Source organism: Talpa europaea, assembly GCF_964194135.1.
Source record: "Talpa europaea genome assembly, chromosome: 12".
In the NCBI taxonomy this organism is placed as follows: Eukaryota; Metazoa; Chordata; class Mammalia; order Eulipotyphla; family Talpidae; genus Talpa; species Talpa europaea.
Genome location: NC_140079.1, coordinates 54,606,491 through 54,623,420, shown reverse-complemented (window position 1 = coordinate 54,623,420; position 16,930 = coordinate 54,606,491). Strand labels below are relative to the sequence as shown.

General features: G+C 51.9%; 1 protein-coding gene across 1 annotated transcript in view; it reads left to right on the top strand.

The window, feature by feature from the left end:
* KIAA1614 overlaps positions 1 to 7,034 on the top strand; it is a gene marked incomplete at both ends in the record, with an annotated part of 31,461 nt that extends 24,427 nt beyond the window's left edge. Inside the window, 4 exon segments of the mRNA XM_084250056.1 lie at positions 1,703 to 1,729; positions 1,732 to 1,832; positions 2,864 to 3,048; positions 6,841 to 7,034. Of these exon segments, the coding sequence (XP_084106182.1) occupies positions 1,703 to 1,729; positions 1,732 to 1,832; positions 2,864 to 3,048; positions 6,841 to 7,034 (507 nt within the window).
* Between the last annotated feature and the right edge of the window lie 9,896 nt (positions 7,035 to 16,930).

Genomic DNA, 16,930 nt, shown 5'->3' with positions numbered 1-16,930 from the left:
CAAAGCCAATGAATGAGGGGTGAATTTAGGCCTGCCAACTTAAGTTCTCCATCCCCATGAGTTAGAAGATAAGCAACTAGTAGCGCACTCTCAAACAGGTCTCTGAAAACCTGATTTGGTTCCAGGTGTTTCTAGGTATAATGTTCTAGCTCCTGCTCCTCTCCTGGGCAGGACGAAGCAGGTGGTTGTGGCTTGGGGTATTGGAGCCTTTCATTTTCCAGGCTGAAGTAGGGAAGAGAATGCAAGACAATGGAAATTGCACTGGCTGTCTTGCACCAGGAACAGTACCTGGGACATGGCCAGTGATCCGTGAATATTTGCTGCGGAGATGAATGGAAAGCAGAGAACCAGAGGCTGTGTGCTCAGAAGCTGGAGTGACATTGTGTCCTGGGATTCACTTTCCTCACAAAATTAGAAGGGTGCGTCTGAGCTGGGGTGCTGGGATGTATTGTCAGCAGAGCTCCCGTCTCTGTAAATGTCCAGGGAAATGACAGTGCAGGTAGCCATTTGTGTCAGAGAGGGGTGATTTTAGGCTGAGAAAAGACAGCCAGGAAAGCAGGGAGGATTGAGATTGGAGAGAACTAAAAAAAAAAAAAAAAAAATTTCAAGAAAAGGGGAAAAATGACACAATAATCTATTGCACCTAGAAATATTGACAGCTTATCTCAGGATAAACTTCCTGTGAGCTGGTAGTGCTACAAGGGGACGGGGCATGTGGCACTGCTTGGATATTATTTTTCCCTCCTGAGTGGACAGAGGCCCTGTGCTCACACCTCAGCCCACAGGCTGCTCCCATGTCCTCTAACTGCTGTAATAAACCAGCCTCTAGAAGGCTCTCTTCCCCTCTCTCTCCTTTCCCCTGGGAACTCCTGCTTGTCCTTCAGGTCTGAGTAAAACATAACTTCTCCTAGGAAGGTTTCTTGAACTCTAATACACAATCAGCCCCCACCCCCAGAAGTCTTCCTAATACACCTGACTTCTATTCTTAGCCTTACAACTAACGCTTACAACACGCATTTAGGGTTTTTAACTCATCTGTGAACAAACACTTGAGGGAGATTTGTCTTGCCCAATATTTTAGGCACCATGCTGTTTCACATTCTCTCTCTCCCATTCTCTCTCTCTCTCTCTCTCTCCCCTCCGCCCTCTACCAAACCACCTGTGCCCATACCCCATCTGTCTCCCTTACTGAACCCCTCCACCCTTTCACCTATTCCCTCCGGTAACTTATCTTTTTTTTTATCAAGTTCAAATTTTTATTTCTTCTAAGGCATGATGTTTTTTAAAGGTGCATACTTAGATAAATTTTTTTTCAATGTAAGCCACCGTAAATGGGATACTAAAGAATCACAAAATAATATTGATGATTTTAACTCTAAAGTTAATTTGCTTTCACTTTTTTCTTAATCCATGAGACAATTAGTTTTTTTTTTTTAAATTAGGTTTTCTTCATCAATGAGATAGCTAATTAGTATCAGAGTGCTAATTGTTATTTTACCCAAAATGTTTAAAAAATAAGCTTCAGGTCACCTTTGTAGGCCCATCTCCTTGAGTAAGGTAATGGTGGTTCCTGTTGAGCACTTGAAGTACAGAAGAAGCCTCCACCATAACTTTCCAGGAGTGATTTCAGCTTTCTGATTGGGGGCAGGTCTTCCTCACCAGGTAGCTTTTCTCACCTGCAATATTGGATCCTGCCCACCAGGTGTCACCCTCTCACCAACATCGGAAAACTCTCTTTCTTTTCAGAACCTCCAGTCTCTGCTGGGTGGCAAGATGGACCGTTCTAGCCTCTACCTGGTAGGGGAGCCAGAGGATGACAGTGCAGCTAGCAGGTAAGAATGGGCAAATAGTTTGGGGGATAAACTCAGAGATTGGCCAGTGAAACTCTAAGTGTAACTCCTTTCTGCCTCAGCAGCATGGCCCAGAGTATGGGCCCTGTAAGAGAATTTGAGATTGCTATCTGTGCCTTGGGTGCTACCTTAGGACCTTTGCCCTGTGTGATTAGGCTCTGAGGTGTGGGATTGCTGGAAGAGATAGAGGTGGGAGATTAGATTCCTCAGTTCCTTGTCTGTCTAATATCTTGACATGAGAGCTTCTCTAAATCAGCTAAAAAGTCTATCAAAGACTCAGAGACAAGGATATCACCCCCTCCCCCAATGAGGCCCATGACCTGTTATCCTGCATAGATAAATTGCTTAGCTTAGAGGGTCTTTGATGAGACCCTCTAGCTAGCTTCTTTATTCAGAGCTCCACAGTGGGGCCTCAGCAGGTCTTTTAACCCCTGGAAATTTTATATAAAATCACAGCTTTCATCAGCTTCTCAGAGAGGTCTTTCTACCTAAAAGATTAAAAAGCACTGCTCTTGCAGGGGAATGGTCCTTTAATTCAAGGGCATGGAAAGCTGTCCTTTAGTTCTACAAAGGACAGCTGCGGAGCCCTTGAAGACTCATTACTGGTTGAAGTGTTTGGCACCCCAGTCTCCAGTCTCAGGAGGCCTTAAATATCTTTTTTTTTTAAGATTTATTTATGTATGCATACAAGAACTGGGGTACAGGCCAGAGGTGTGTGGGGGGGGCAGTGAGAGGATTCACCAGAGACAGAGCGGGGAACAGAACAGGCAGACTGAAGAAATACACTGCTGAGGGGAGCAGCAGGTGAGTCAGGAAAGGTCTGCTGTGCCATGTGGGTAGTTCCCTGGCTGGGGTTCGAACACGTGCTGCAGTGGCTGCGGACAGCTTCATAGATTTCGTCTTAACTCCTTGCGCCACCAGGGAGGCCCGGCCTTAAATATCTTTAAGCCAGGATGGGACAGGCCCCGTTGTTGGTCTTCTTTGCCCTTTCTCTGTCTCTGGTTCCCTCGCAGGCCAGCCAAGGCCCGGCTCCAAAGTGCCCTCAGTGTGGAAGACGTAGGTGCCCCCAGCCTGGCTCGCACGGTGGGCCGTGTGGTGGAGGTGTTCCCAGACGGCACAAGCCAGCTGCAGCTACAGTGCTCCCCAGAGGGTACTTTCGGCTTCTGTGTGGCCTCCGGGAATGGGCGCCGGGACTCAGGTATGCCCCCTTCCCTTTCTGGGTTCCACAGCCTTGGGGTCGCAGCAAACCACAGAGAAGACTTTTGGGTGTGGTTCCAAGGCTTTATTCTGATCTTTGGCTGAGAGGTGGAGCGCTGAATTCAGCAAGCCTCTCTGTAAAATGACTGGAATTCTCCCCCCTCAGGGGCTCTTTCTGAAGAGTCCAGGTGGGAGGCTGTGGAGGGGTAGAACTGGCAGGCTTCACGCCCCGTCCTGCTACCGTCTGCTAACATCTAGAAATCAGAGTCTTAAAGGCCATTTTTTCACTGGTAAGCCAGAGGGAGGCTGTTTGTGCTTGCCGGGCTTGGGATCCCTTTGATGTGGCTGCTGTGTTTAAACGGTTCCCTCCTCCAGCTGCCGAGTGTTTGGGCATGTGGCGTGTGCCTGCATGTCTGTGGTCCAGGTCCCTCCTGAGGGTTATGTCACATGGTTCCTGGCTCCAGGCCCCTGGCTGGGCTGCCCACCGGTCTTCATCCCACACAGGCTGGGTCAGGTTGGGGCTCTGGACGGCTCTGCACTGGGCCTGTTCTCAGCCCTGCGTTGTGAGCCCTTCAGGGCAAAATGACTTGCCCAGACCTTTGCCAAGGTCTGTGGTCCAGAATCCCATTCAGGGCATGAGGTCCTGAAAGGTATTTCCTTGAGTAAGGAAGAAGGCAGTATGCTGGGGTGGGGGAGGGTGGAGGAAGAAAGGAGAGGGGGGAGGAAAAAGGAGGGACATGTGCCTTGGCTGGGCTCAGACCCTGCCTTGGCTGGGCTCTGCAGAGGAAATGTTTAAGCCTGTGCTTTATCTCCTGGGTCAAAGTTATTTTTTTTTAAGATTTATTTTTAATTTATACAATAGCTGGGGTACAGGCCAGAGGAGCAGGAGGGTGAGAGGATTCACCAGAGACAGAGCGGGGAGCAGTACAGGCAGACGGACAGAAAACACTGCTGAGGGGAGCAGCGGGCGAGACAGGAGAGGTCTGACGCGCCATGTGGGTATCTCCCTGGCTGGTCGGGAATCAAACCTGCACTGCAGAGGCTGCGGACAGATTCACAGTGCTGCGCTTAACCCACTGCGCCACTGGGGATGCCTGGGTCAAAGTTATTTAACCTGGAAAAAAACACCTGCCTGCTGGTGCTTTTGCTGACATCATGTCTGCTCCATCATTGGTTGTTTCGCCAGCCGCATACAGCACACCTACTGGGTGTCCTCGATGCTGGGGTCACGGCTGTAAATGACCAGACACAATTCCCATCCAAAGAGCCCACCTTCCAGGAGGCAGACAGCCTGCACCTACCTAAAATGTACATTTTATGTTATGTGTTATATAAGTCGAGTGAAATCACTAAGACAGACAGATATAGATAAAGCAGGGGAAGGACTTGAGAGTGGCTAGTCGGGGTGCTGTTCGAGTCCCTACAGCGGACACGTGGAATGAGGGCCATCCCAGGCAGCACAGCTGCAAGTACAGAAGCCTGAGGGGTGGAGAGGGGTGCAGCCTTGGGAGAAACTGCTGGGAGGTCAGGCAGGCGGGCAGAGCGGCCATGGCAGGGACAGAGGGGTGAGCTGAGCTCAGAGCAGCACTGGCTTTCACCTCAGTGGGGTAGAGAGCCACCCAGGCCAGGGCAGCTGGGTGACACGCTGATTTCCCTGTCAACCGTGCCACTAGCTGCTGCGTTGAGAATAGACCCTAGTGGGATGAAGTTGGAAGCAGGGAGACCAGCTGTTGAGACCATCCAGATGAGCAGTGATGGTGGTGACAGGCGTGGGATGGTTATGGAGATGGTGAGAAAGTGGTTGCATTGGCGTTGACCTGAAGGTAGTTTTAATTTTATTTTGTTGATGGATTTGACGTGAGTGTGAGAGGAATAGGGGCCAGAGTTCTCGGGGCCTCGGGAGGGGATGATGTCTGCCCTCACAGGGAGGTGGCACTTGGGAACATTCATGTCAGCTGACAGTCATCAGAGCTCTGCAGGCTGTGGGCCATGGCCCCTCTCCTATGGCTTCCCCTCTCTCTTTGGGACAAGGGACACAGGCCTCCCAGAAAGCAGGGTGGGGTACTTAGGCCACATGCCCCTGCTGGCTGTGTGATCTTGAGCAGGATAATTGCCCCCTTTGGGCCTCAAGTCCTTAATCTGTCAAATGAAGATAAGAAAATCTATCTGAAAAACTCAGAAGGGAAGTGCCTAGCACTTTCTTCCTGTCCTTCAGAAAGAGAATGTGTATTGGGGGAGCAGAACCCAGGTGGGCTGTTGGCGCTCCCCATTCATCTGTCAGTATGAGCCCACGTGTCACGGAGCACTGTGCTGGGGTCTTGCGGAGGTGGTGGGGGCACTGCCATGGAGTTCAGTCTGTAATGACCCTCGGTCCACCCCACCCTGCTCCACAGGGCACTGGTCACCTGGAATGTCACCTGTTCTCCTGTCCTGTGGTAGCACCCAATGTGGTTGGCCTGGTGCCTTCTTGTTACAGACCATATATAGCCAGGGTCACCTCTCCCCAGCCTCAGAGCTGGGACTGGTGTGTGCCTCCTGCTAAAATGTCACCACCCTGGTGTTAACTTGCTGGCTGTCACATCGAGTCTCTCCAAGCATGTGAGCATAGCTGCCTTGGCTTTCAGCTTCCATTGGATACAGCCTAGAGAGCATACATCTGTACTAAAGGCCATTCCCTGCCAATAATAGCAGACACTCCTAGTTTTGTCCTGACTGAGCTGCAGAGACTCCCCAGAGTCTTCCCCAGTGGCAGACATGACATCAGGGCCTGTCGCACTCTGGCAGCAATTTTGGGTTTTTTTCATCACTCTCACCTGTGTGACCTGCAGTACAGCACCTGTTTCTTGGGCTCCTCCCTCCCTTCCTTACCTGACCTCTCCCTCCCTACCCAGGGCAGGACACCCAGATGGAAGGAAGTAAAAGTGTAAAGCTGAGAGAAAAGCCGAAGGCAGGCCAGACACCCCTTGTCTCGAGGGAGGCAGCCTTGCAGGAGAGGCTCAGCATGGCCAAGCAGCAGGAAGGCAGTTCCCCAACTTGGCCCAGAAGAGGGAATGTGGCAAAAGATTGTTTGCTAAGCCCGGAGCTGCAAGCTTTCAAGTGCCTTGAAGGCAACATCTGTGCACTTTTAAAACCACATATTAGAGGGTGGCCTTTGAAAAACTTGACTTCTGTTGGGGCCCTGGAGATGACCTCCCACTAGTCCAAGATGCGTGAAATGGTTTCCAGCTGGAGATTGAGGCACCAGACCGGATATCATATCGGGTACTGTGTTAGGAAGCAGATTCCAGGAAGAGAGAGTGGGGAGTAACGTGTGGGCAGCTGCTTAATGTTGAACTAGGAGCCAGGGGAGGCCAAACAGGAAAGGGCAGAATGCTCCAGACAGCACCAAGCTACCCCAGGGCATTCAGCTGGGCTTGTCAGCTGCACCATGCCCACACCCTGCAGTCTCCAACAAAGTGGCTTGTGCTCTCAGACACCGGGGTTCCCTCCGCAAGGTGTGGGGGAGGTAGGAGGGTCCAGTTTTCCCTGGAAGAGCCTGCACCTCCTTTAAATGCAGTAGGGCATATTAAAGGAAGAGACAGAGAAATTAAATTATACTGTGGAGGCAGGCACGCTCTATGTGTGAAGCCAGTCGTGGCTCAATGAGAGAGAGAGAGAGAGAGAGAGAGAGAACATAGAGTGCCTGGAGGAGCCCCTCACTCCCTGCCCCAAACAGCACCACGTCCTCAGCATTCCTCCAAACGCATGTCTCTGATTAGGACTTCACTTACTAAACTGCTGTTTTCCTTTGCAGGGTTCTACGTGCAGGAGATGGCTGATGGGAACACAGCCAAGCTGTACTCGGGGCTGCTGGGAGTGGGGGATGAGATCCTGGAGGTGAATGGGGCCAAGGTGGCAGGACTGGGCTTGGCCCACATTAAGGAGCTCCTGGCCCATGCAAAGAGCTTGTCGCTCCGAGTGCTGAGGCAGAGGCCTGTCCCACGGTGACCCAGAGCTTTGGCTGTCACTGTAAAGCTCTCAGAAGCCCTGAACCGGCCGGTGGGGGTGGCTGGGAATGTACTAGACAAAGCTGCTTTGTCAACTGAAAAGGAAGATCGCAGTGGCATGTAACCCCTTGGATTTGGCAGTGCATCTGTGACTGGCACTCTAGGGAGAGGGAAGGAGCCTGTTGTTTCTTTTGTTTAAGGCTGTTAATTTATGCAGAACTGGGGAAAGAAAATACAGAGTTCCTCTAGGTCCAAGGTGTCTTCCTGCACCTTGTGGGCAGGCAGCGGGTCCTTTGATTGGTCCTAAGAGTCGCCTGGCCCCAGGTCCCAATCTCACCTTGACAAGGGCTCCTCCAGGCTCGCACATTCCAGAACCAAAGAAAGCGCTAGGCCGTCTTGGCCTTGAGCTGCCTTTTCCAGTCTCGTTTCTCCAGCTCCCATCCGTCACCTTTGCTGTTTACCCAGAAATGAACAAGATGGCCTGGAGCAGCAGCTTTACCACACTTGACCTTGGAGTCCAAATCTGAAACTGGGGCATGTGCCCTGATGAAAAAGCTTTCTGCCCTTCTGGATGTGACAGCATCTGGAAATGTGATCTGTTGGCCAGAATATTAGGAATTTGTGATATATAAAGTTGAGAAAAGATAAACCAAGACCAATTGCAGGGACGCTATTGCAGCCACGATCAGGCCAGTGGGATGTGGGGACAGGCCAGGCCAGCCCCCGCCCCCACCTCTGCCTCTGCCCAGAGTGGCTGCTGCAGCCTGGCAGGGGGCCTCTGTCTTTTCTACTGTTGAGTTTGGACACAGGGCGGCAGCTGGTGCCAGGCTGTCCACGGGCACTGCTCTCTGCCCAGACTCCCCTGTGGCAACTATGGGTGGGCCCGCGGGCAGGGGCATGGACGGTCCTGCCTGGCACTTCCTGCTGTAGCCTGAACACTGCCCACAGGATCAAGACTTTCTGGAACAGCCATGTGTTACTCTTAAATTATTAAAAAGCCAAGCTGAAGCTTCTCCCACTCTGAGTTGCTAAATTCTGGGCTGCACACTTACTTGACCTTCACTGCCTGAGGTTGGGGAGGGGAAGAAAAATTGTTTGGGCCTGGTCGAGGGGAGCTCTGGAGAGACCCTGGGTTGAAGCCACAGCCAGGGTAGGTGCAGAAGCCTGCAGAGGCAGCCCTAGGACTGGAAGATGACCCTGGGCAAGATACAATTATGAGTAGGAGACAGAATGGAGCTAAGGGTAGGAGGGTAGGTAGAGTGGGCAGCTCAGGGTTGTCCTAGAACTTGATCAGGTGCAGGACGAAACTCATCCTTACTGACCTGGAGTGGGGGAGCTCCTAGAACTACCATCTACCCCTTGCACAACAGGATGAAAGGGCTGGGGTCACCTGGGGTGGAGGATAGAAGAGGAATGGGGAGGCTCTATCTGGTGGGCAGAAGGGCCAGTGAAACAAGTGCTTGGGCTGCAGGGAGTGAACATGGTATCCCCAGGGCCCCCAAAACATAGGAATGGCCCCATAGCAGGAAATGGTGGTGGCTCCTGTACCCCACTTCCTAACCTTTAGGTCAGGAAACTGGAGAAACTTCATGTTGAAAAGAGCTTCTATTTGTAGAAGCCGCCCTCCCTTCTCCCCCAACCCCTGCCACATACATTTTGTCTGTAGGTGAGGGCAGCCTGCCTTTTCCTCCCTTACTGGGATGAAGGACAGTGGGAATACTTGGCTGGGACAGGCCAAGGAAAGGTCTCTAAGGAGTTGAGCATTTGTGTCTGCCACCCAGGTAACACATCCTTACTCTTTAAACAGTCCTGCACGTATGTCAGCGGATCAGGGCGTACAGACCTGGGGCCTGCTGCAGCCGCTGCCCCCATGGAAGGAGGTTGCTGGGAGATGCTGTGTGAAGCAGACTAGCCTTGCTTTCTTTCCAAGGCCCCCCAAGGTGCCCCTTCGCAGAACACAGTGATGGTGGAGCCCTGGCTTATATGGTTGGGAAGGGATTTAGGATCCTCCAGTCTCCTGTCTGCTCTTCCTAACTACTCCCTCCAGGGAGCTGCTGACAGGGGAGCCAGGTCTAGCCCTGCTACATCCAAACCCTCTAGTTATGAGCCGGAGTCAGGCCATGTGCCAGGTGGGAGCTCAGAGATGTAGAAAGGACAACTCCATCTTGGGCAGAGTCTAGGGGAGACACTGACATCAGCCGTCTAGTCTGGGCCAGTCTGTGCAGCAGAGAAGTGGGTACCTACAATGTGTAGGGAGCAGAGAGTGACCAGTGCTGAGTTGAGGGGGTCTTACAGCTGTAGGAAGGGCAGGAGGGAGCCTGTTCAGGCACAGAAAATCCACAGCACACAGGGAGGCGTAACTTTCTCTGTATCAAACCCTAAGTGTACCTTCCGGGGCAGGTGAGTGAGCTTCCCTGCGTCCAGATCCCGCCTCACAGAAGGGCCTGGCACTGGGGCTGCACGGACAGGAAAATGACACCAACTGTGGCCACGGAGAACTCAACGCCTGAGGGTGACCGGCGGGGTGGGGTGGGGCATGGTCGGGACAGCAGCAAAAGCCGCGGGCGGGCGCTCGCCCAGGGTCTGCGGGGCGCGGCTGTGCGCACCCTCGGGGGCCCGCGAGGCCGCCTCCCGCCGAGCCAGGGTTGCTTCCTTTCCTTCCTGGCGGCGTCGAGGTCAGGGGAGGCGAGAGCGGGTCGGGTCGCCGGGGAGGAGGGATCTGATCCGTCCGGGCTCAGCCCCCGGGGGCGGCGGCCCGCGCCCACCCCGCCCTGGCTCCGGCCGCGAGCCCTGCGCGGAGGCGGGTTTGCTCCGACGCGGTGTCGCTGCACGTCGGGCCCGGGCGGGGCGCCCTGCGGGTCTGGACAGGCGGCGGGCGGCGCCGTCCCCGGAGGTGTCAGCCGCCCTGGCAGGTGGCGGGGACCCGGGGTGAGTTCTCCTTCCAGCTCTGGTCGGCGCCGCCCCTTCCCGCCCCCGCGGGCAGCAGCTGGGGACCGGCGCGCGGGGCCGCAGACCTCAAAGCCCAGGAACTATTTTTGAGGTGCAGGCACAACCCGCTCATGGGGCACAAAATCTATGTTGTGGGTCGAGAGCAGCATTTAAAAAATACCAAATATCAGTGCCTCGCGCAAGGCAAAGGTAGGTTGTGTGTGGGAAACTTTTCTTGGGGGTGGGGGGCGGTGGTGTGGGATTGGGCAGAGTTTAGCTTCCAGCGTTAGAAGGAGGGACGAGGAGCTCCGCGCCAAGGGCTCAAGCCCAGGAGGCTCCGCTTTCCATTCCCCCAGGGCTTCTCGCCTATCTTCATTACCCCCTGTCCCGCCTCCACCTGGCCTGGGCTTAGAAGCTGCTGAAATCCTCCTGCTCCTGGTGGCTGGAAGTGTGCCTGGCCCCTGGGAGGAGGAGCTGTTGCTAAGATGTTGCTTGGGCCCCAAGACATGACTGGAGGTCCTCGTTTTTGCAAATTGGCCTCCCTGGGGGCAATGGGACTTCCTAATGGGTATTTATTGGTAGGACCTTCCCTGTTGGTGCCTGTAGTGCCAGCAAGGCACAGAGCAGGTTTTCTGTGATCTGGGCAGACAGGTAAAGGAGTCCTGGATGGGCCTCCCCGGTGGCGCAGCGGTTGAGCGCTGGGTTGCGAAGCTGCCCGCAGCCTCTGCAGCGCTGGTTCGATCCCCGGCTGCTCCCCGGCCACCAGAGGAGGGTCCCACATGGCGCGCAGACCTCTCCTGCCGCCCGCTGCTCCCCTCAGCAGTGTACTTCGGTCCTTCTGCCTGCTCTGCTCCCCGCTCTGGCTCTGGTGAATTCTCTCACCCTCCCGCGCTTCTGACTGTACCCAGTGCATGTATAAACAAAACAAACGAACAAACAAACAAATAAATAAATAAATAAAACATGCCTCTATAAAAAAAAAATAAATTAAAAAAAAAAATAAAAAAATAAAGGAGTCCTGGAGCCCTCAGTGGCTTTTTCAGGTTTTTAATGATCTTTCTACACCATTTGTAGTGAGACAACCAAGGGCAGGCCAGGCAGGAGGCCTGGGGCTCCCAGACCCTGGGGAATCTTCAACACTTTCCGAGCTCTCTGGTGTTCGTGTTCTCTCCTGGTCCCTCCCCTGGTCTCTACTGCAATCCACCTCTCAGGCCTCTGCTGCCCTTATATGCTCCGTCTCTGGCTCAGGTGTGTCCACTTACACACACACACCATGCTCCAGATGCTGCCATCAGGCACGTGTGTAAGACCACAAGTCAATTACTGATGCTAATGGCGGGAGGGTGGAAAAAACCTGGTATCTCTTCCATTTACCCTACAGTGCCCTGATAGGACCTCCCCTCAACACTGCACATTCACGCACCCACCTATTTGTTTAGTTGGTTTGTGAGTGTCTTTGGGGAATGCTCCTCTCCTTGTCTACCTACAGAGCACCTGGCAGCCTTCAAAAGTATCAGAGGGGCCTGCTCTGGGAAGCATTCCATGTCACCTGCATGCTCACCTTGGCCTCTTCCCCTGAACCAAGGGCTCTTTGTTGTGGCTCTTTTCACACAGAACTGCTGATTTATCCAATGTACTGGCAACAACTGGACTTCCCTAGTCCATCTGCCCAAGCTATTTTACACCCCCAATCCCCATGCTGGTTCTGGAAAGATTCAAAAGGTCCTGCTGTCACTCCATCTCCTCCCCTCCCTCCCTCCTTCCTTGCCATCCTCTGTAAAGTTTCCCTCTTTCTTACAGAGCCAGCGCACCTGCTTAGAAATGGCAATAGCCTTCCTTGGCAGGAGGGTCTGCCCAGCTCTCTCAGGCTGTGAACTTGGCCAGGGTGGAGTGCTGGGCCCCGAGCAAGGGGCTGCTGGGATTAGCCCATGGAGCCAGGCCTTCACAGCTGCCCTGCCAGGCCGGAGTGTATCTGGGCTCCCCTGTGGACTTGGAACTGCCTGCTGAGTCTGCCTTTGTCTTGTCCTTCTGAAATCTGGGCTCAGACCCCGACTCAGTGTGGAGTGGCACATAGGGGTCTGGCCAGGTGCCGGCACTGGGGAGTGGCCTGCCCTGCCTTAAGATACCCTTATCCCCAGGGTGGAGACAGTTACAGCTGTGAAAGAAAAGACAACCCAGTGTGCCAAGGGCTACAATGGAAGCCCCAGGCGGGAGGCCACTTGTGAGCAGAAAGGCCTCCCTGTAGAGCCAGAAACGGGCTCATCAGCCTCCATCCTGCTCTGTGTAAACCCAGCAACAGGAACGTGGGCAGGCCCAGGAGCTCACTGCTCTGCCCAGATGCCACAATGCTGCTTCTCATGCTGGGCTCAAGATCAAGTCTTGAGGCTATTCTGGGTTTGACTCTGCACATTTGGAGTCAAATAAACAAAAACTTCAAATATTTTACCAGCGAGGCTGGCCTAGGGTCCTTGGTCAGTAGATTTCTTGAACTCTCAGAACTCAGATAGGGCTGGGGACATGGTCAAGGCCAAGGCAGCGGTTGCCCAGGCTTTCTCTATCTTTGGCACACAGGAGTTCAGTGCTTCAACCCACTGCTAACTTGTGCCAAGGCTCTTTGACTTCTCTTCTCCCCAGCTTTCCCCTGCCATTTCTGTTAAAAAGACTGCGGACGGCATCTTTTTCAAGGAAGGCTGCACAATGGTCCAGTCGGACCTCGGTTCTAATCCTGCCTCTATCACTTACTAATCGTAGCCTTGGGCTGACCTCTTACCTGCTCCATGCCTGTTTTCAGGTATAAAATTGTGCAAAAATGAAAAATGACGTAAAAAATATATAAAATAAAAAGAACCAAAAAAAAAAAAATGGATCTCCACGGTATTTCCTTCATGGAGTGGTGAGAAATAAATAAAAGGAATGTTTTTTGCCCTCCATCATGACCCCAATGACTTAGTTAAAAGACCTGCCCTCCACATCAGATGCTCATCAAATGTTGGCCAGAAATGTAGCTACTAATTAAGAGTCAAAATTTGAGAAAGTTGCTCCTGGAAGAGGTGATGAGCCTTTTCCAAAGGTTATTGTTTTGCAACATCCCAGGCTGAGTAGATTCATCTTCATTCAGTTCTCCAAGATGAAAAGATCATCTTCAGCGAAGAGCTTTCAGTGGATTTGTACAGGCCTTTTATGCTGAGTCAGGGGACAGACCTGCTTTCGCTCTCAGTATTTCTCTGGCTCTCCCTGTTTAGCCATCATACTGCCTCAGAGAGACGCCACCCTCGCCACCCTCACCTCCCCTCGCCCCTCGGCCAAGGTGTCCCTGTTTACATATGCGCATGCCCTGTGCTCTCTGGACCGAGGTGTCCATAATTACAGGTGTGCGTGCAAGACTCCAGGTGCTGGACATAGATGCTAATGGCAGGAGGACATAAAAAGCCCTATAACTTCATTTACCCTACAGTCAGCCAATCTTAACAAGAACACTTGTGAACAGAGACAGAAGGTGCCTGATGTGTGCTTAAGGGAGGGAGGAAACACCACGGCAGAGTCAGAGAGGTTGGATATGGGGGTCCAGGTTCAAGTCCAAGTAGCTTCTGGAGCCCATCACCCCCTGATAGAGGGGTATTAGTTGGGGATGTCTGTGCTAAACTGCCTGCACCTGTATCAAACAAGAGCCTCCACTAACATTTGGAGTCAGCACCCTGGTAGGAGGATCCCTGTTCCCCAATCACCGCCACCCAGGAGGGGCCAAGATCAAGGTTTACTGATTTGAGTGTATCTCGGATGATGGCAACGTGGAAGAGACTTCCCTTGCTGAGTCTCATTTTAGTGTAAGATCTGCAGTCAGTGGGGACCTTTAGAATGACAGCAAGTTGCTTTTGCTGCAGAGCAGAGCCCCAAGTGGAGTTAAGGTGCTGGTAGAGGCTCAGCATGTACCCTGAGTCCCACTATCCACATTCCCCCAGGGGTGCCAGATCGGGGGACATAGAACCATTTCCTCCTAATCTCTTCATCCTCAAACATTACACATAGCTCTCAAGAGGCACAGCTCCTCCAGTGAGGCTGGATGGCACGCCTACTTGCCTTTACCCCTTCTCAAGGACTCAAAACACTGATGTGCCACCTTCTGGGCTAGCCACTGGGGGCATGTTAAGTGGCTCTGCCTCTCGCTAGTCGTTTGACCTTGAGAGGTTACTTCTACAGATTTAAAGGTACTACATGAGTGTAAGGTGAATGGAAGTTACAGGGTTTTTTCTGCCCTCCTGCTATCAGCATTAATAATCAACACCATGGCCTTACACGTGCACCTGCAGCATGGCATGGACATGCGTGAGAGGGCACACCTGAGCCGGGAGGCTGAGCATGTGAGGGCGGCAGCAGAGGCTGGGAAGTGGCTGAGGACTGAGCAGTGGAGTGCGGTAGAGACCAGCAAAAAGACCAGGAAAGAGTCTGGAGAGCTCAGAGAGCATAAAGATTTGCTACGGGCTAGAAGGTTTGCCAGCCTTCCAGCCCCCAGGCCTCCCTGCCTGGCCTGCTCCTGGTCGCCGCACTACAAATGGTGTAGAAATATCATTAAAAGCCTGAAAAAGCCACTGAGGGCTCCAGGACTCTCCTTTACCCATCTGCCTGGACCCATAGAAAACCTGCTCTGTGCCTTCCTGGCACTACAATGGGGAAACATCACATTTCATGCAGCCATTGTAGTATATGATTTAATAAGTATTTGAACAGTGCCCAGAACACAGAAGTTGCTCAGTTAATATTGAGATGATAATGTAGGCAAATGAATGATGAAGATCCTTGCCCTCCAGGAGCTTGTGTGGTCCCTCCACCTTACCCACAGCCTTGAAAGCCCCCAGTCTTTCAACTATAGATCTGATTCAATGTTTGCCACCACTTTCTGGAGGGAAGATGGGTAAGGACTCAACTCCTTCTGTGTTCCAGTCTCTGCTCCCCCAGATTCCTTGTCCCAGCATAAACTCTGTGCTGTAAAATATTCTGAGTACATGTTATTTGGGGCTTAAGAATTCATATGACTTGCAGTCAGGGAAAGCACAATTTAGAATTGGGATCTTCCAGCAGTCACAGAGTTTTGCTACCTAGGCACATGCATGTTGTTTATTAGTGGGGGTGGAAGCAGGGGAGGGAGCCAAACAAAACAACCAAACAAAAACAAAACAACTCAGGACAAAGTTCATGGTCTCTCCATTTCTCTTTAATACTGAACAGTATTCTTTATACAGCTGTAACATGATTTCAAGAGCAGAAGTAAGAAACATTATTACTGATAGACTTCAGGGTGTAAAAATATCACTTTTAAGGGTGGCTTTTTTTTTTTTTTTACACAGGTATTTTTAAAAAGTTTTCAAGTGTATAGTGTCATCGAAGTTTGTTTAATGTCAAGATTACAGTCATAGCTAGGGAAGGTTGGAATGCACAGGGATGGTTTACTGTGGTCTAAACTTTGTGATGCTGTAGCAATGGTTCTCAAACTGCAGTGGGCATCAGAATCCCCTGGGAGTGTGGTAAACAGGCTCTGGCCTCACTTTCAGGGACTGTTTCAGCTGACGGGGAGGCTGGACAATCTGCATTCCTACAAAGTTCCCAGGAGAAGCTGCTGCTGCAGGTCCCACACACCTGGAGACCCAGCCAGTGGAGGAAGCAAGAGTCTAACTATTTATTACCTGTGCGGAGGCTGTAAACTTCTGGCACCAGGTGCTGGTGCGCTTCTCATTATGAGGGGGTAAGAGGTGGGGGGGGGCAGCACCATCAGGAAAGCATTCAGGCGTCTGATTCTAACCCTCCACTTCACTTTAGTTTGTACCTTCTAGTTATTTAAAGATAAAACACTGGAAGGTCATTTATCATTGGGAGAAAAATGCAATGGCCTAGTCCTGCTGAGTTCTGCCACAATACAGTCTCTTCATGACGCTCATTTCTGATTACCAATCGCCAGGGGAAGCCTATTTCCACTCATAGGGAATCCCTATGATTTACAGCTGCTTTCTTTGGTCCTTCCCGGAGTGGTTTCCAGGCCTGGGTCAGTGAGGATGCAATCACAAGGTGCCTACAAGCAGTTCCAGCTTCTTAGGGGACCCCTGGCTGGCCTCTCCTTACTTTGCACAGACATGACATGGATACTCTAATTTCCCGAGGATTAGGTCATCTGTTTATCTCAAACAGACCTTAACTGTAGGCTCACAATCCTCACTCCTTTAAAACCTACTTTCTGCGGTGCAGGAAAAAACAATGTTAAACTTGGTCCCGCCCCAGGGCTGAGAGCTTGGAGTGGAGTGCTGGGTGCCTCCAGGGCCAGGAGCCAGGGCCTGAGCGCTCTGGTCAGCAAACAGCAAAGCTAGGTGATCTTATTTCTAGCACCTTCCTGGATAACCAAGTAGGTTTCTGAGTTCTCATAACCTTAAAAAATGAAAGAAGACACTTTTCCCCAAGGTTCTGGCTGCAGCTGGCAAAGTGAGTTCATGAGATGTCCACATGAAACCTAAGCAGTCGGACAGGTAAATGGGAGACGCGCTGTCTCAGCAGCTTCCACCTGCACAGCCATGGGCCACATCAGAAGGCTGACAGCACACCATGTTAGCCGATGCCAGAGGGAAAACAACTTTTTCTGTCTTTCTCTCCCCTCCAAGTTATGTTTTTAAAGAGACTAAATATAATAAAGAACCCCAAAATATGTAGATCACAGTAACAGGACCAAGGCACACTAACTGTAGTTTCTGTGTTTGTCCAAAACCAGACTCATCAAATGGCTGAGGTGGGGGACAAGCAGGACAAGTTCCCATCAGCCTACCTTAAGCCATGTCACTGAGGCAGCTTTAAATGCTGTAAGCTCGTCCCACGGACTATGTGGATTCCAAGGGCCTGTCCAGAATGCAAAGCGCTAAATGATCCCTATTCTGTTTCAACTCCGAAACAAGATGTGATCCCAAGTCCTACTGAGTTGACTTAGGGGGGTGC